Source organism: Peromyscus eremicus, chromosome 1 (genome assembly GCF_949786415.1).
Source record: "Peromyscus eremicus chromosome 1, PerEre_H2_v1, whole genome shotgun sequence".
NCBI classification, from domain to species: Eukaryota; Metazoa; Chordata; class Mammalia; order Rodentia; family Cricetidae; genus Peromyscus; species Peromyscus eremicus.
Window position 1 is genome coordinate 186,546,446 of NC_081416.1, and position 20,218 is coordinate 186,566,663.

At 38.1% G+C, this 20,218-nt stretch overlaps 1 protein-coding gene across 1 annotated transcript; it reads right to left on the reverse strand.

The window, feature by feature from the left end:
• Nucleotides 1-400: 400 nt before the first annotated feature.
• Nucleotides 401-18,914, reverse strand: LOC131894132 (zinc finger protein 883-like). The gene is made up of 4 exons (XM_059244314.1): nucleotides 18,752-18,914; nucleotides 4,922-5,007; nucleotides 3,216-3,342; nucleotides 401-2,157 (listed from the first exon to the last, which is right to left on the reverse strand). Exons 1-4 carry the CDS (start codon nucleotides 18,861-18,863, stop codon nucleotides 515-517), a joined length of 1,968 nt encoding a protein of 655 aa, XP_059100297.1. The 5' UTR covers nucleotides 18,864-18,914; the 3' UTR covers nucleotides 401-514.
• Nucleotides 18,915-20,218: the final 1,304 nt, after the last annotated feature.

Here is a 20,218-nt window from a genome sequence, read left to right on the forward strand (position 1 = left end):
AGGATTTGTAACATTCATTAGACTTATAAGGATTCTTTCCTGTATGAATTCTCTAATGAACTCTAAGATGACCCTTTTGGATAAGGATTTGTCACATTCACTGCATTTGTAAGGTTTCTCACTTACATGAATTCTCTGATGATTTCTAAGATAGCCTTTATTGATAAAGGGTTTGTCACATTCACTGCATTTTTAAGGTTTCTCTCCTATATGCATTCTTTGATGAGTACTATGAATGCCTCTATGAATAAAAGATTTCACAATTACTGCATTTTTAAGGTTCTCTCCTGTATGCACTCTCTGATGAGTACTAAGACTGCCTCTTTGGGTAAAGGATTTATCACATTCACTGCATTTGTAAGGTTTCTCTCCTGTATGAATTCTCTGATGAGTTCTAAGATTCGAGGCATCGGTAAAGGATTTGTCACGTTCAATACATTTGTAAGGTTTCTCTCCTGTATGCATTCTCTGATGAGTACTAAGACTACCTCTTTGGGTAAAGGATTTATCACATTCAATACATTTGTAAATTCTCTCTTGTATTCAGTCTTTGAGTACTAAGACTGCCTCTATGGGTAAAGGATTTATCATATTCAATGCATTTGTAAGGTTTCTCTCCTGTATGCAGTCTCTGATGAGTACTAAGACTGCCTCTTTGGGTAAAGGATTTATCACATTCAATACATTTGTAAGGTTTCTCTCCTGTATGCAGTCTCTGATGAGTGCTAAGACTGACTCTATGGGTAAAAGATTTACCACATTCAATACATTTGTAAGGTTTCTCTCCTGTATGAATTCTCTGATGATTACTAAGACTGCCTCTTTGGGTAAAGGATTTATCACATTCACTGCATTTGTAAGGTTTCTCTCCAGTATGAATCCTCTGATGAGTTCTAAGAGATGAGGCAGTAGTAAAGGATTTGTCACATTCAATACATTTGTAAGGTTTCTCTCCTGTATGCAGTCTCTGATGAGTACATAGACTGCCTCTATGGTTAAAGGATTTATCACATTCAATACATTTGTAAGGTTTCTCTCCTGTATGCATTCTCTGATGATTACTAAGACTGCCTCTTTGGGTAAAGGATTTATCACATTCACTGCATTTGTAAGGTTTCTCTCCTGTATGAATTCTCTGATGAGTTCTAAGAGATGAGGCAGTGGTAAAAAATTTGTCACATTCAATACATTTGTAAAGTTTCTCTCTTGTATGCAATCTCTGATGAGTACATAGACTGCCTCTATGGGTGAAGGATTTATCACATTCAATACATTTGTAAGGTTTCTCTCCTGTATGCATTCGCTGATGAGTATTAAGACTGCCTCTTTGGGTAAAGGATTTGTCACATTCACTGCATTTGTAAGGTTTCTCTCCTGTATGAATTCTCTGATGAGTTCTAAGATGCGAGGCAGCAGTAAAAAATTTGTCACATTCGATACATTTGTAAAGTTTCTCTCTTGTATGCAGTCTCTGATGAGTACTAAAATTGCCTCTTTGGGTAAAGGATTTATCACATTCACTGCATTTGTAAGGTGTTTCTCCTGTATGCACTCTTTGATGAGTTCTAAGATTGTCTTTCCGAGTAAAGGATTTCTCACATTCACTACATTTGTAAGGGTTGTCTCCTGTATGACTTCTCTGATGAATTCTAAGACTGAATATCCTGATAAAAGATTTGTCACATTCATTGCATTTATAAGGCTTCCGTCTGGTACGATTTCTCTGATGAGTTCTAAGATTCATTTTCTGGGTAAAGGATTTATCATATTCACCAGATCCACAAGGTTTCTTTCCAGTACAAATTTTCTGATGCAAATGTCTTTTAAATTCTGATTTCTGGTAAAAACACTTAGGACAGTCTGTACGTTTGTAGGATTTTTCACCACAATGGAATTTGCAATGTACTTCGAGTTGTGATAAACGTGTAAAGGATTTACTACATTTTGCACATTTATAGGGTTTCTCTCTAGTATGAGCTCTCTGATGTCTACTAAGGCTTGAGTCTGTCTTGAAGCAGTTTCCACATTTCCGGCTTCGGTATGGTTTCTTACCACTATTGGTTCGTTTCAGTGTGAGTTTATGTTGAGACTCAAAAGATTTATCAAACTCTGTGTTTTTGTGTTCTTTCTTTCCTGTGTGGACTCTTTGATTTTGACCTGGAAAATTGCCACAATGAGGGAAAACAGGAATTAAAGCATGAGTAAAAGATTTAAGGACTGATAACCTTAAGTTTTCTATCACATATAAACTTCCAATTCTCAGGGATAGAGCTCTCACCAGAGGTCTATTCTGTCTCATATCATTAAATAGATGCTCAGAACACCTGTCTGACCCAGATCAAACCAAAAGGACCAACTGTGGCTTTCTCCTTCTTATCTAAACTGTGATCAAGCAATAACTAGAGGAGTACCCTGAAGGATCAAATGAATAATGTTTATCTATTTTCCTGTATATGTTTTTGAGACACAGCCACACTGGATAGCTTTGGTCAGCTAGGAACGCATTATGTAATCTGGGTAGGGATAGAGCACAACGTATCTTTTTTGCTTCTGAATCCATACAGCTAGGATTCAAATCATGCTTTCTCGGGGCTAAACATAGAGAACACATCTCAAAAACTGAATGAACAAAACAAACAAAAACCCATGGAAACTATAAAGAGGTCAATTCTGTTTGTTTGTTTGTTTTTTTGAGACAGGGTTTCTCTGTGTAGCTTTGCGCCTTTCCTGGAACTCACTTGGTAGCCCAGGCTGGCCTGGAACTCACAGAGATCCACCTGGCTCTGCCTCCCAAGTGCTGGGATTAAAGGAGTGTGCCACCACCGCCCGGCTTAACAGGTCAATTTTTACTTAAAAGCTCCTTAACTATAAATATCAGAAATTGATGAATAGTTAAATCTAATAGTACAATCACAATATTCCAATTATTGTGTGTACTGTAATATATTTCCATGTTCTGAATATTCAATTGTCTTTGAACTTTGAAGTTTTCTTTAAAAACTAGGCAGGAGGAATGGAGAGATCACACAGAATATAGCATTGTTTATGCATCTATAGAACAGAGAAAAATGTAAAGGAGGCACCATGAAAAAGCTATGTTGATAACCAGAGTTTTCCTTATTTCTGGGAGTGTCTAGAAAGGTCAGAGAGATTACATATAAACAAAGTCTGTAAATAAATATTAAATCAGGAATTCTAGAGAAGAGCATTCTTACCTACAAAGACTAGATTGTTGTAATTCTCCAACATTACATCCATGTACAATGCCCTCTGAGCACAATCTAGACATTCCCATTCCTCCTTCGAGAGATCCACAGCCACATCCCTGAATGTTAACAGACTCTGCAATAGAAAAATACCTATATACCATTGCTGCTGTACAACATGTATTCTTAGGTAAAAGAGCTTAAAGAATTAGAGACACTTCTGTGACATAGATGAGGCATGGCAGTTGTTCAAAGACAAAGTTTTCTAGCATGGCTACAGAAATGTGTTAGAGGTTATTCCCTGCTTCTCTTCCATAGACAATGTAATGAAAGACTTATTACATGGTTTCCATTCTTTTTGGTTTTTCAAGACAGGGTTTCTCTGTGTAGCTTTGGCGCCTGTCCTGGAACTCACTCTGTAGCCCAGGCTGGCCTCAAACTCACAGAGATCCGCCTGCCTCTGCCTCCCAAGTGCTGGGATTAAAGGTGTGCGCCACTACCACCCAGCATGGTTTCCATTCTTTAGGTCTCTATCCTTCATGAATTTGGTGATGTTTCCTAAGATCTAAGCAGCAGATAAAGGATGTGCCGATCACTATGTCTGAAAATAGTCTCTGCTTTCATATTCTGTAATGACTTTTAGTCCTTTAAAATGTAGTTTGCTTCCTATCACCCTGGTGGCACTACACAGCAGATTTTAACCACAATTCCATGGGATCCCATACTCACTTCTGAACTATACATACATAGCACACACTCATATGTTCAATTATACCCACATACATAAAATAAAACTGAAGTTTAATTATAGTATAAGAGTAAAATGGTCATAGTCAATACTGTATTTTCTATCTCTGTGAAAAGAAGATGACATTAATAGTATCACAATCAGCAAAATTTTAGGGAATATAACATACATGTGAGGTCTATATGCAGGAATTTACCTTTATGAAGTATGTATTAAGATCAAATAGGATTCCCAGGGTAAATCTCAGATGATTAACTTATGATGAGCAAAACTGAACTGTGCTTCCAAATTCTACAACTACAGACACTGTATTGATCCTATCTGTAGCTGGGCCACATCATACTATATTCTAACATGGTCAATTGAGATCGTGAGGCATAGTTACAATGTGGTACCCTTTCTAAAACCAAGATATAAAGGTGGAAACTAGGATACTACATTTTGCATGTGATCACAGACACATCAATTTTATGGAAGAAGCAAGGCACTTATTCCTTCCATTATCCATACTCTCTAGGTTGCTGATATATTTACTACTGGGATTCAAGACAGTGAATCTCTTCTAATTCTACTTTTCCATAAATTGCTCAGTGATGTCATCAAAAAAGTCCATGTATTTGCATGTCCATGTTGATAGAAAAGGACACAGTCCATCCTATGTAGACACTGGCCATCAATATAGTCTTTGAGTATCATTTGCAATATATTCTCTTTCATAATGGCAGGTCTTCAGTCTATGAAAATTTATATCCTCAAAGTAAAATGTGGAGTGAAAATATAAGGAAAAAGGACTGTGCTATGTATGTGAAAGATCTACAGACTTACTCTTGATTACCAGAGAAGAAAAAGAAGATAAATCATAGAAAACAAACACTTTAGATAACATTACCAGAGGTAGAGAATTAAAGTCTTAAATGGTTTCAATAATTAAAAAAAAAAATTCAAAAGATGTAAAGATGACACTGACCTCAGGAGCATTTATCAGAGAAGTATTCATTCTTCTTGTTGCTCTTCTCTGAGTTTCTATCTCTGGAACAAAATCTGGAATTCTTGCTGAAATTTCACATCAAGGTATCAAAAATACAAAGCTAAAATTAATACAACTGTTTTATGAACAATGCAAAACCACATAAAAAGACCCCAAAATCAAAATGATACCAGAAATCTTTTCAACATTTCTATAGACAGGAGAGTACAGAAGGATATAATTAAGCGTGGAGAAAGAAAATGGCTATGAACCTTATCATTGCACCCAAAAATATCAGCTCCTAAAATTAATGGAGAAGCAAGGGCACATGAAGGAAGTTTATGAAATAACAAAGGTCATGCATCTAAGCAGCACTGTAGATCACGATTAGAGGCAATGTATACATAGAAAAATTAGAGTGAAATTAGCCATGATGATACAGCAATTAAAGCATCTTACATGAGAAATCAACAAATAGAGAGCTGTGAAGAACTAGACTATATCCAACACAGAAAACCAGTAAACTATAATTTCTATCTAGAAGGAGATAAATTAATACTAGCAATCTTACCACCAAGAATACTAGAAAGAAAGAAAGAATAAAGGAATGAATGAATTTACATAATACCAAATTCCTCTGATAAGAAAATTCCAGTAAAAACTGAAATGTCATTAGACAAACTTCAACAGATTTTTATGATAAACTTCTAAAGGAAACAGGAAGAAATGGAACACAGCTCAATATAGTAATGGGCAGGTCTGTCACAACAAGATCAAGAGTAAAGAGAAAAGAAGAACAGTATTTGCAGGAAAACTATAAGGAGAAGAAGATGCAGTCTCCCCAGTCTTATTGATTCAAGTACCATGAGAGTGAGGTAGAGAAATGTGAATAACAACAACAACAACAACAAAAAAAAACATCATTATCATTGTAAAAATGTAAGGCACTCTTTAAAAACCGATTTAGATTGTAATTTAGTTTTAAAATAAAAAAGCAATTAAAATATGAATCCTGGGGCTGGAGAGATAGCTCACAGTTAAGCTCTTGTTAGCTAGGCATGGTGGCACACATCCTTAATCCCTGTACTTGGGAGCAGAAGTAGGCAGATCTCTGTGAGTTCCAGGCTAGCCTGGTCTACACAGAGAGTTCCAGGATAGCCAGGGCTACATAGAGAGACCCTGTCTGGAAAACAAACAAACAACAGTACTTGTTATTGCTCTTCCATAGGACCTCAGTTGGCTCCCCAGCACCCACATGAGAGCTCACAACTATCTGTAACTCTAGTTCCAGGGGACCTGTCACCCTCTTCCAGCACCTAGTGCACAGACTTATGTGCACACAAAACACTCATGCAAATAAATATTTTTTTAAATGAAAATAAAAAAACCAAAAACTAATTAAGGAGGAATAGGTAGGAAAGAAAGGCACAAAGGTCCTTTTTAATGATGATGTGATCATACACACTTCTCCCTACCCTGTGTATTTCTAGTAAATAAAACAAGCTCTCGTAGTCCAATGTTTGTTACACATAACGGTAAGAAACTTAGAAACCTGTTCTCTATAATTAGCTTACTGACAGGGCAATTTGGCCAGACCAAGTCTCTGTGGATAGATCACAAACAGGATTTTCAAAGTTAGATGTAAGGACAAAATTATAAAGTGTCTGGCTTTGTTAAATCAAGGTCCATCAGATACTGAATTGCCCTGTGCTTCCAACAATGGCAGCTGATAACAAGACTCACAGTGTTCATCTGTTCTGACCCTTTAGCAATTGACACTTTGTATGATACAAGATATTAGGCTCAGTTAACCAACTGTCTATGTTTAAGTGCTGATATTTACATGATTAACAGGAAAAAGCTGTTAACCAACTAACCATGTCCAGAGAAAAATAGCTTTATGCCTAGTTACCGTGAGAAAAGCTACATAGATGGCTGGAATTACAGGGAGATGGCCTGGCTTCATAGCATTGAAGAAAAAAGTTACAAGGTTTCCTCCCTGCTCTGGCTGCAGGATAGAAAATGTATTTTTAAATCTGACATGTTTTTTGTCTGCCAGCCAGCCTTTGGCAAAAGCACTGATGCGAATCAATGCTACTCATTTCCCCTTCTGATTTACACAGGTCGCCATGGTTACCCATAGACACCACTCTGTCCATCGGTTATTTGCATATGGCTCCTAGCTGTTCTCTCCTGCTGGAAGCTGTGAAGGGAGAAACTGACAGTTTTGCCACATAATGTTAGCCTATAATGTTAAATACACTTAAGAAATGTAGAGTAGTACACGATTTCTTTACTTCTCTCAATAGTTTGGCCTTCTCCCCTTGTAATTCCTTAGGCTCATCTCCTTAGGAAGACAGTGTAGAGGCAGAAACCACCCCCTTTATACCCACAGCTGCAGCCACCCACTGTCAATAGCGGGCAAGCTTATGCTGCCTGTGTCTCTTACCACTTATACAAGGAATGCTTTGTGACCCTGAGAAGAGTTTTCAGTAACCATTTTTACTGACTAAACTTTCTGTTAAATGTGTATATAAACTGTGAAGAAAAAGCTGACGAAAATAAAAGAGCATGACCCAAACAGTTCATTGCTGTGGAATGCCTTTCTGTATGCTGTGAATATGTGTTGATAAATAAAACATTGGTTGTAAATAAAACTTCATTGCTCTATGGCAAGGCAGCTTAGAAGCAGGCGGAAATCCAAGGGATAAACAGGAAGAGAGACAGGAAGAAGGTGGAGAGAGATACCAGCAGACCGGTAAAGCCATGGAACACGTAGCAAAACATAGATTAATAGAAATGGATTAATTTAAGATATAAGAGCTAGGTAACAAGAAGCCTGCTATGGCCATAGTTGGAAAATAATATAAGCCTCTGTGTGTTACCTTGGGTCTGAGCAGCTGCAGCCCAGGCAGGACCAGAGAAACCATCTGGCTACAGTTCGTGAGTGAATTTATTCTATTATTACCCCTCAGATTAAAAAAAAAATGTCCCAAATTAGTCTTTAGTACACTATGGTTTATTCTATGAACCCTGTGTGTATAGTCTTGGAGCTGGACTCCATGGCATACTTTATACCAAAAGTTATAGGACACAATGAAAGTGGTGCTAAGAAGAAAGTTCATAGCACTAAGTGACTATATAAAGAAATTGGCAGGGCGGTGGTGGTGCACGCCTTTAATCCCAGCACTCGGGAGGCAGAGCCAGGCCGAGGCCAGCCTGGACTACCAAGTGAGTTCCAGGAAAGGCGCAAAGCTACACAGGGAAACCCTGTCTTGAAAAACCAAAAAAAAAAAAAAAAAAAAGAAATTGGAGAAATCTCATACCAGCAACTTGACAGCACACCTAAAAGCTCTAGAACAAAAGGAAGCAAGTTCACACAAAAGGAGTAGATAGCAGAAAACAAAGTGAAGACTGAAATCAATAAAATAAAAACAAGGAAAACATTACAAAGAGTCAATGAAACAAAGAGTTGGCTGTTAATGATACGTTGCAGGAGAGATCTTCGCAGGTTGGGCCAGGGTACCCCAGGGGTGAGGGAAACAGGCCATGCAGGCGGCAGTGGCATGCTACTCACACGATGCACACATGGCATCCATGTGGAGAGTTTTATTATTAGAGGAGGAGGGAAAAGGGAATCGAGAGATGGAGTGAGAGAGAAAGAGAGGGAAAATGGAAAGCAGAGGTGTGCACTATATCATGTCGAGAAAGGGAGGAGGAAGAGAGGAAGACAGGAAGGGAGGGTTTTTTCTTAAAGGAGTCTTTTATGTAAAATGACATCAGGACACTGGGCAGCCCCAAGGGGATATTCAGAATGCTAACATTGGTTCTGTAGGAAAATCAAAAAGATAGACAAACCCCTAAGCACACTAACTAAAAGATGTAGAAATTATGTCCAAATTAACAAAATCAAAAACGAGAAGGGGGACATATCAACAGGACAAAGGAAATCCAAAGAATCATTGAGTCATTGTTTAAAAACGTGTAGTCCAATAATTAGAAACTAAAAGAAATGGGTGGTTTTCTCAATAGATACCACTTACTAAAGTTAAATCTGGACCTACAATTTAAATAAACCTATAACCCCAAAGGAAATAGATGCAATCATTAAAAGTCTCCCAACCAAAAAGCCCAGGGTCATATGGTTTTAGCACTGAACTCTCCCAGACACTCAAAGAAGTGCTAATACAAATAATCCTCTCATTGCTCCACAAAATAGAAACAGAACAGAGCCAAATTCATTTTATGAGACCACAGTTGCCATTAAACTGAAACCACACAAAGAGTCAACAATGAAAGAAAATTACAAACCAATTTTCCACAGGAATATAGATACAAAAAATACTTGCAAACCAAATCTAAGAACACATTAAAAAGATCATCCACCATGATCAAGTTGGCTCCAATGCAGAGATGCAGGGATGGTTCAACATATGAAACTCTGTCAATGTAATCAACCCACCAGATAAACTAACTGAAAGGGAAAAACAAAAACAAAAACACATGACAATATTATTAGATACTTAAAAATCCTTTGACAAAATCCAATGCCCCTTCATGACAAAAGTATTGGAGAATTAGAGATACAAGAGACCTACCTAAACATAAAGGCAATTAGATGGAGAGAAACTCAAAGCAATTACACTAAAATCAGGAATAAGACAAAGCTGTCCATTCCCTCCATATCAGTTCAAAATAGGACTTGATGTTCTAGGTGTAGCGATAAAACAACTGAAATAGATCATGGAGAAACAACTTGAAAAGAAAGAAGTCAAGGTATTATTTCATATGTTATGATAGTATGGCATAGATGGCATGGCAATCACTGCTGCTTGACAAAGTTGCTCCATTAAAACAATGTGACCCTAATTCTCCAGCACTTTTTTACTTTCATTTTTGATGATTCTCAACAACGTGTTTTGGGAGTTTCCTTATGCCTCTTCCTTTATGAAAATTTGTGTGGGCTTGGAGAAGGACAAAAAAAGGTATGCTACAGCAATCTCTATAAACAAAATAATTCTTTGAAAAATTATCTACCACCATGAAACCATATAGCATGATGATTCTGCCTGCACACAGGAATTTACCATCTGGGTACACCTGACCCCAAGGATGAAAGGCATACAATACATATCCAGAGCCTGAGGCCATTAAGGGCAAGAGTTCAGTTAATAAGCATAGAGTGTTCAGTTGGAACTTTCAGCTTACCCCTGAATGATCAAGAAAGCCCCATTCCTGTCTCTTTCTCTCCAAACCATACCCACTCAGAGTCTCTGAACAAAGGAAAGGTGCCAAAAAGCCCAGTTCTGAATTCTTGGCTGCTACTACAGCTTACTCCCGAGGCTGATAGCCAGCAAAGTCCCTGCCTAATGGGCTCACCTCTCAAGCATACTTGGGTGAAACTCAGCTTGTGGTGGACACATCATCACCCCTTGTCTACAACCTAAAGTTTCCCTGCTTTTGTTTGTGGGCACGGCTTCTCTGACCTCCATCTCTGGGACGAGAGAACCTGCCTGGGAGTCACTTTGCTCAAATAAACCTGTTAACTTATTTTTCAAATCAGCTTGATCTGGCTTACTGCATCAGTGCAGCAAGCTACTGAATGTGGTTCTGTTCTTTTCTCTCTCTCTCTCCTTGGTTTTTTTGTTTGTTTGTTTGTTTGTTTTGTTTTGTTTTTGTTTTTCAAGACAGGGTTTCTCTGTGTAGCTTTGAGGCCTGTCCTGGAACTTACTCTGTAGATCAGGCTGGCCTCTAACTCAAAGATCTGCCTGCCTCTGCCTTCCGAGTGCTGGGATTAAAAGCATGCAACACAACCACCCGGCAATTGCTCAGTTCTTAAAAACAATGACATCATGAAATTTGCAGGTAAATAATTGGAACTAGAAAAAAAATCATCCTGAGTGAGGTAACCCAGACCCAGAAAGACAAACATGGTATGTATTCACTTATTAGTAGGCACTGGCTGTTAAGTAAAGGATAATCATTCTACAATCCACAGACCCAGAGAGGCCTCAAAGGGGGATCAAAGGGGGAACACATGGATCTCCCAGGAAAGGGAAAATAGATTTTTCAGGAGAACTAGGGACAGGTAGGGAGGTGAACAAGAAGGATCAGGTGGGGGTGGGGGAAAATAAGTACTGTGAGAGATGACTGGAATAAGGGGGGGGGGGGGAGATTTGTGGGCAATGTGAAAACCTAGTACAGTGGAAACTCCCTGGAACCTACAAGAGTGATCCTATCGAAGACTCCTAGTAATCGAGAAACCACCAACCTACAATTTATCCTGCCGGCAAAATGTGCTAGGGCAATGGTGGTACAAAACTTGTGGGAGTCCAACCAATGACTGGTCCAACTGGAGGCCAACGTCATGAGAGGGGGCCCATATCTGACACTGCCTGAATGGCTGGGAACCAGAGGCAGGATAGCCCAGAGACCTCAAATTGAACCAAATACAACTGGCATAAATAAATAAATGAATGAACAAGCAAGCAAACAAACAAACAAATAAGTTAGTTCATGACATGGTTCCCAATGACATTCGGCTTTACTCATTGATCACATTCTGCTTTACTCATTGATTGGTGCCTAGCCTGTCACTAGACAGATGGCATACAGCAACTGCTGGAAACTGACAGACCCACAGCCAAACATTAGGTGGAGGCAGGGAACCTCTGCAAAAGAGGAAGGAAAGATTTTAGGAGCCCAGGGGTGGAGGGGGTGTCAAGGACACAGTAGAACAAAGCCCATAGAATCAACTAAGCACAGCTCATAGGGGATCACAGAGACTGAAGCAAAAGTCACTGACCCTGTATGGGTCTGAGCTAGGTCCTATGCACATGTTATAGTTGTGAAGTTTGGTGTTCTTGTGGGATATCTCTATCTTGGGCTGAATTTTTCTAGTTCCAACTATTTACCTGCAAATGTCATGATGTCATTGTTTTTAAGAACTGAGCTAGGTCTTATGCATATGTTACGGTTGTGCAGTTTGGTTGTTCTTGTGGGATATAACTTGAGGGGGTATCTCTAACTCTTTTGCCTTCTCTTGGGACACATTTCCTCCTACTGGTATGCATTCTGCAGCTTTGATAGGAGAGTTTATGCCTAGTCTTATTTTACCTTGATAAGCTACATTTGGTTGATATCCCTTGGAGGCCTGTTTTCTTCTTCTTCTTCTTCTTCTTCTTCTTCTTCTTCTTCTTCTTCTTCTTCTTCTTTTTCTTTTTTTTTTTAAGGAAATGGAAAAGTAAATCTGGGGGAAAGGGCAGGTGGTGTGGGACTGGGAAAACTGGAGGAAGGGGAAACTATGGTAAGGTTGTAATATATGAGGAAAAAAATAAAAAAATAAATGAAATAAGAAAATCAATCTTTTAAAAATATGTACACTTAATATGCACTACATCCCTTCTCTGCCAAGTCAATGTTCACATTCAAATTACTCTATAATGACAAATTCTGTAGAAAATGCACAAAAAAGAACTCAGAGGCACTGTGTCTGTAGGAATCCAACTTACTGCAGCCACCACACAGGTCAGCATACAGCTTCTTCAACAATCACATAAGCAAAAATTCTCATAAGATTTAACTACACTAAACATGTGGTTCTATAAGAAATAACTATAGTACATTCTTGCAAAATTGAACTACTCACTGACAAACATGCATGTGAATAAAAAAGCAAAATACACATATTACATGTGAACAATGGCACATAGCTTTCATGTTCTCACTAAAATATGGAAACTAAATTGAAAAGGGACTTTATGTTAGATAAGAATTTTAAGCAATTCATTTAAACAGGAATGGGGAATTTTTGCAAAATAGGAAAAATAATGCTAAGTTAATATGAAATTTTGAGATAGCACAGAGTTCAAAAACTTTCAAAAGAGCAAAACAACGTTTCAAAAGCTATTAAAATAAATGCAAAAAAAAACAACTGTATTGTTTAAAGAATGACATCAGGTGACATCAATAGGATGATAAGTAAGACAAATTTAAAACTCTGTGGAAAACACTACACAATTTAAAACTCTAAGCAATTCTTATCGAAATCCTGATGGCATCTTTAGGAAATGGGAAAAGTGACCATTAAAGGAATAGAATCTGAAGAATCTACCAAAAATATCAAAGGTAGAAGATCTGGATATAAACCTAGTGGTACCTATTTTCCTAACTTTATAACATGCTAAAACTTAAGTGAAGAAAACCATTTATGTTTATATGAAAACACAAATGAGATGAGTACTGGATGTGGATGTCACTATAGACATGCACAGTCTAATAAATTATATTTTTTTCATAGTTTATATTTTTGATAAATACATAATCTTCAAACACTTCAAAGACCTACAGAACATGGCATTTAAAATGTTTTGTTAACCTAAGGTTTTTCATGACAATAAAATACATGTGCTCCTGGCAGTACCAATTTACTTCAGAGATGATAGGCATCTAAGAAACTCCTTGTTGAGTTTGCTTTCATGGTTGCAAGGTTAGCCACTGGACAAATAAACTGTTCTTGCCTTTGACTGCTGGCAATGTGCTGTGTAGACTAGACATACAAAACACACAGGAAAAATACTGTTGAACTTTGCTAAAACAAGGCAGGATCATCCTTCAAAATTCCTGCTTCACAGAAGAGTCTGCTCCATATTCTGAAGGACACAGAGGAAAAAGCAACTGATGAACTTTGCCAATACAAGGCAGGACAGTTCTTCAAATTTCCTGCTTCACTGAAACACGACCTTTCCATGGCTCTTCCTTTACATTTTCTGTGTTCTCTGGAAGAATAACCAATGCTGTATACTGCCTGATCTCTCCAGCCTTCTTATCTAGATTTTAATGAGAACTTCAAAGAAAATTAAATATTCAGAGCAAGAAAGTGCATTGCAGTATACATAGTAATTGGAATGTTCTTTTTTACTATTGGATTATTCTATTTTTAATTTTAAAAATGGAGAGCTTTTAGATTAGTGAAGAACTTTTGCTTGTGAGTACATTATTGTTTTGTTTAGTTATTTTTTGAGATATGGTCTCTGTATTTAGTCCTGGGACAGCATGGTTTTAATCATAGCACTAAAGAGGCTGAACCAAGAGGATTTGGTGAGTTCCATGACAACCTAGGCTAGTTACACAGTTCTTTGTTGACCAATGCTATATATAATGACTGTGTCTCAAAAGCATACACAACAAGAAAACAGAGAAATTTTCTTTCATATGATCCTTCAGAGAGCTCCTTTCTCAGAATTCATTATTGCTCAGTTACTTAACTGACTTTCTGCAAGATGTGCAGTTTAGCTAAGAATGAGAAGTTTATCACCGTTCCTTTAGGGTTGAGCGGAGGTTCTTCTGAGCTTACATTTAAGGAGAATGAAACACAAAGGGCCTCTGATGAGAACTCTATCCCTAAGAATGGCTAACTAACTTTTCTTAAGGAAACAGCAGTTACTAAATCTGTTACTTATGCATCAATCCCTATGATCCTTAACTGCGCTAATTTTCCAGAAAACAATCACATGTGTGTTAAATAGAAGAAGGACCTGGATCACAGCTCAAAGCATATTGTGCATCAGCATGTGAATATCTGAGAGAAGTCTTACAACTGTAATGAACTTGGCAAAATGATTCATGAATCCTCCCAGTGTACACTTTACAACACAAGTGACATTGCAGAAAACTCCAGCAAGTATGGATTTGGAAACCACAGATATGCTTCTATCTCTGAAAATCAAACCTAAACAGCCATGACATAAGTGGAAACATTAGAGAACTTTTCAAATATAAAGACTGTGTAAAATGTTTAAATTTGTGTTCTAGCCTTAGTCAAATCCTATGAATCTACACAAGAAAGGAAGAACACAAAAGTACAGAGAATGATCAATATTTTGACTCTAAAAAGAAACACACACTGAAACGAAACCACAGAGGAAAGAAACCACAGCAATGCCAGAAATGTGGAAATGTTCCAAAATATACTCAAATTTCAGTACACAGAAAGGAACTCATACAGAGGAGTTCTAAACGTTATAAATGTACAGAATATAGTAAGTCTTTTTCACATCTGTCACAATTCAAAGTACATAACAAGATGCATTATTGAAAAATCCTGACAAATGTACAGAATGTGGAAAGTACTGTTACCATTCATCAGACCTGAAAAGACATTACAGAATCCAAGCTAGAGAGAAACTCACAAATTTACTGATTATAGCAAGTCCTTCATTTGATGCTCAGGTATTAGAAAGCATCAGAATATTCATACAGGAGAGAACACTTACAAATGTAGTAAATGTTGCAGAGAATTTATCCAGAATCAACATCTTAGGATACATCAGACCAATGCATACATGAGAGAAGCTTTACACATGGGTGAATGTGAGAAATCCTTGACCAGTAGTTCACCAATGCAATACCAGTGCTCCCTAAGGAATGCAGTTTGAATGAAATTCAAGATACAAAACTCAAAATACAATTCAAAGTCATTTCCACAAAGTCAAGGGACATAAAGATGAAATAAGAACCTGAACTCAATGAGGACAGGAACAAGCAGACCGAAGAGCAAAGGAACTCCAGCAAATGGCACAAGAAATAATAAGGATGAGGCAGGACGTGAACACAGCAATCTACAGATAGAAATCTAAGGAACTCCTAAACAAGAAATGAACAACTCTGTAAGCCTAATAAAACTCAATGAAGAGCCTGTCCACCAGGATACAGCAAGTATAAGACAAGCATTAGAGTTTCATTCAGTACAAGGCTAAGGAGCTGGCTCACTCAATCAAAAAAAAAAAAAAAAATCCATAGGTCAAACAAATAAACTAAATTTCTGCTGCTTTGGAAAACATTGAGAAACAACAGGAAAAATCAATTAGAAGAAAATACTGACAGTTTAATACTCTGCAGAGGTACTAAGAAATTCTTATCAGAGTCCTGTTAGCATTTTATCAGGAAATGAGTAAACAGACCACAAAATGAACAGAGTATGAAGGACCTACTGAAACCATCACAGTTAGGAAATCAGGAAACAAGCTTTGAGGCAATAATTGTCCTAATTTCACAGTATGCTTAAATGAAAGTAATGAAATTTGTATAATATTGATATGAACACAAAAACGTGACACAGATGAAATAAGGACATCATCATCATATGCAGTCAGATACATTGTATTTTCTCCTATTAGTTATAACATAGAAAGTCGGTAATGTGTACAATAGGATAACCATGAGATGATTTACAGTACAATATTCCAGAACCATTCCTATAGAAACAGAATGTGGCAAAACTCAGTTTGGTTCCTTGCACCCTCATGAAACTACGTAACAGATTTTAACGCTAGTTCTATGGAATCCAATGCTCAATTCTAAACTCTACAGGCAGGAGGCATACATATCACATATGCAAATATACTCACATAAAATAAATGTAAAATATAATTTTATTTTTATAAATATTATTTAAAAAAATATTTTTATCTGCTGGACGGTGGTGAGGCATGCTTTTATTCCCAGCACTCGAGAGGCATAGGCAGGCAGATCTCTGTGAGTACAAGGCCAGCCTGGCCTACAGAAAGAGTTCTAAGAGAAACCCTGTTTCAAAACAAAACAAAATCGAAATGACAATAGCCTCAGAGTCAACAAACGTTTAGGGAATATTCAGATGTACATATGAAGTCTAGATGTAGTTTAAGAACTCTGTGTTATCAAATAGCACCCCAGTGTCATATCTCAGATGGTGAAGTTATGATGAGCAAAACTTTGCTTCTAAATTCTACAACTGTCAGACTTGCTGCAATACTGACACTGGATTAATCCTGTCTGCAGCTACATCTCACTTGATTCTATTCTAACATTAAAAAAATAGAATTTGCAGTGTTATATACTGGCTCCATCATGAAAGCACACCAGAAATGTGAACCTACGGGTAACATATGATTTTGCCTAACTCATGTGCCATGGATTTGGTGACTACCTCAGGGCTCCATAGGCATCGAGCACAAATATAAACAAAAGTCAACAGACTTTTCAAAAACAAAGATAAATAAAAAGAACTAAAAAAACTCCAGAAATCAAATATAGGTATTTATAAATTCCTTGAGAAATTTAGAAGATACTCAATGAGCTAAGGAAGAATAACAAGTAAATGAAGTGAGGAAATTCACAGTATAAAAGGAACATTAAAGCAATACAAAGACAGTCTGACTCTAGTGGTGCACACCCTTAATCCCAGCACTCGGGAGGCAGAGGCAGGCAGATCCCTGTGAGTTCAAAGCCAGCCCAGTCTACAGGGTGAGTCCCAAGACAGCCAAGACTACACAAAAAACCCTATCTTGAAAAACCAAAATAAAATAGCCTTTAAAAAAAAAGCAATACAAAGACAACAAAATAGAGCTCTGAAAGCTACAATACAAGGAAACAGGAGAGAAATCCTCAGCTTTGAGGAAGGAAAGGGACATCACTCAACATCTCCACTATTCCTACCTTGGAGAAACCAGAGGACACATGGAGAATTCATTACCTTTAAATAACAAATGGGGGACGACCTGATAAGCAGCAACAGAATGGGGATATGCCCTCTCTGAAGGTGGTTCCAAGAGAAGGTCAGAGAAATTCTCAGCGGCAACACAGAATTTGATGGCTGTGTGGAGATGAAAGTGAAATGCAGCAACATCAACCGCTCCAATGAAGAGCACCACGTGCGGCCAACTCACCTCAGAGAGCAACATGCACGACCTTCAGGACCTTAGAAGATCAAATGCAAACCACAGCACTGGAGTGTCTCAGTGACAATGTTACTCAATGTGTTTGGTTTCAGTGCACTTCACATAGGAACATGGAAGAATTTGTTGCGTGTGACAATACACAGTCTTAATCCAACTTATTTCACTAATGCAAATGCAGAGTCTTTTTTGTGATCATGAACTATTTGGAGTGGGAATATGACTTTTCTACATCACAACAAACTGATCAGTTAGAACAGAGATCTGGGGCCTGTGCTGACATCTTAGAATAAGAAAACTGATACAATTCACTTTCCTTCCATCACAGACTTCTCTGTTGATGGAGTGCTGGGTGACAGCATTTTCCGATGTTATAAATTCTTCCACAATAATAGCAGATCCTTTCCAAAGTTACTGCTACTAACTACATAACCAATATGATAAAATCTGTCTGTAAACACAAACAACTTTATTTATTTATCCTACACAGGGATCATTCCTGACTTGATTTGAGGTGTCAGCAATCCCTGCACGTATCCAGGCTCCACATTTACTCTCACAAATAGTGACACCTTCAAGTTCTTCCCTAGACTGTTATTTTAAGTCCTTTTGTAATACCTCTGATCAATTTACTTTCTTTTTTTAAGGTTTATTTATGTTATTTGCATGGGTGTCTTTGTCTGCATGTAGGTCCTTGCACCTCATGTTGCAGAACCTGTAGCAGCCAGAAGAGGGCCAAAGGACACCTTCTGAGTTCCAGAAGGGAAGTAAATTGAAGGGAAGATACATAGAACTGAACCTGGAAACTGCAAAAGCAACAAGTGTCCTTAACAGCTGAGCCACCTCTCTAGCACTCGGTTTATTTTTCCTTAATCAGCTACTGTGGAAGCTTAAACCAATGAACAGTGAGACAGAACTCATGGAACACAGAGAACAATCGACCGCTTACTACATAGCCAATAATGAGAAATCCACATTACAACATCTAGTATTTCTTTTTTCAGTGAAATTTTCCAAAATCATTAACGAAATAGAATCTGCCAAAACCCAATTTCACATCCTGTTCCTACTATCATTTGACATCTACCCCACCCCTTCCTCAATCCTTCTACCATACCTGGATCCTTTGCTACTGTCTCCTCTCTCTTCTCCATCCAGGGCTCTTTGTTCTGATGCACAGGTGAGCAGGACTCACTGAGCAATGTGAGACTTGCATATGGGGAAGACATTCTTCAGAAAGCACCTGGAATTTTCCACGGAACAAAAACGAAAGAAGAAAACACCTGCCAAAGGATAAACAGGAAGAGAGAAAATATCACGAAAAACATCTCTTTATCTCGGAGGATCTCACTTTATGGGATGTGAAACTTCATTCACACACACCTCACACACATGCAGAGTGGTCTGTCCAAGAACCCTGAGGGCGAGCAAGGGAGACTGTAAGAAAATTAATCTGACCTTCAGAACCAGACTGCTGCACTTCTCCAAGATGAGATCTCTGAAAAAAAACCCTGAGAGCAGGGTCTAGACATTCCCACTCCTCCTACAAGAAGTCCACAGTCACAGCACTGAATGTCAACAGACCATCACATAAAAAACAACAGTTTGTCACATGTGCATAGGCAGAGTGCTTTTCTTCAATCAAGGAGACAATTTTTCTGATGTAGGTGTCCCAACATAATTATTCAAAAGGCATCTTCTAATTTTGTGTTAATCTTAATGAATTTTCTATCTATAAAAATAGTGTGGTCTTCTCACAGAATGTATACGGGGCTTGCCTGGACCTTATCAGAGGGCAAAAAACTCATGACAAGTGGCTAAGATATCAAAGTGGACATTTTTTTTTTGGTAGGTGCTCTTTTGGCCTCTAGGTTCCAGGTTCCTTGGCCTCCACCTCTCTCCTGTCTTCTCTTCATTTCTCTCTCCCCTCTCATGGACCAGTTCATTATGGGCCCTTCCAGATGCCTCTGGCTATTTTCTCCCTCATACCTATAATAAACCTTTTCTCAACTACATCTTGGAGCAGTCTGTCCTCATTTATCATTCAGACCTAAGGTGTAATATCAACAACTAAACACTTGAAGACACCATTTCTGAATTCTGTGTTTACAACAGAGAGCATACATCTCAGCAAAATTAATGGCGAGTAAAACTTTGCTCAGTAATTGTTAATATTTACAGTCATAACTGTGGTGCTTTATAACGTATATTTTCTGATTCAATCAAATCCACAAAGGTTCCTCATATGACTAATATCTACAAAGTTCTCTGATGAAGCCTATTCCTCGGGCCAAAAGCTACTCTAACACGCAAGTACTGCACCAGGGTGTGAATATTCTGATCCCGCACTTTGGCTACACCCTATGCTCTGACGTAAAAGCCTATTCTTAAGGCAGAACTCTGCCCATTTCCGTCTCTTCTCCTCTGCTTTCCTCACTGGAGGTGCGCACCTCTCCAACCCCGTGACCCTACCCCCCATCTCTGTCTTTCCCTCCTTCTCTCCCTCCTCACCAAAAAAACAAAACAAAACAAACAAAAAAAACCTCGTCACTGAGCACTGTCTGCATGGCCTCTCTGTCTTTCA

Coding starts and splice junctions, on each gene's coding strand:
- LOC131894132 (XM_059244314.1), bottom strand. CDS start 18,863: ATGTCTTCCCCATATGCAAGTCTCACATTGCTCAGTGAGTCCTGCTCA. Junction 5,008..18,751: donor GACAGTAGCAAAGGATCCAG/GTATGGTAGAAG, acceptor GTGAAATTTCAG/CAAGAATTCCAGATTTTGTT. Junction 3,343..4,921: donor CTCTGATAAATGCTCCTGAG/GTCAGTGTCATC, acceptor TTTCTATTGCAG/AGTCTGTTAACATTCAGGGA.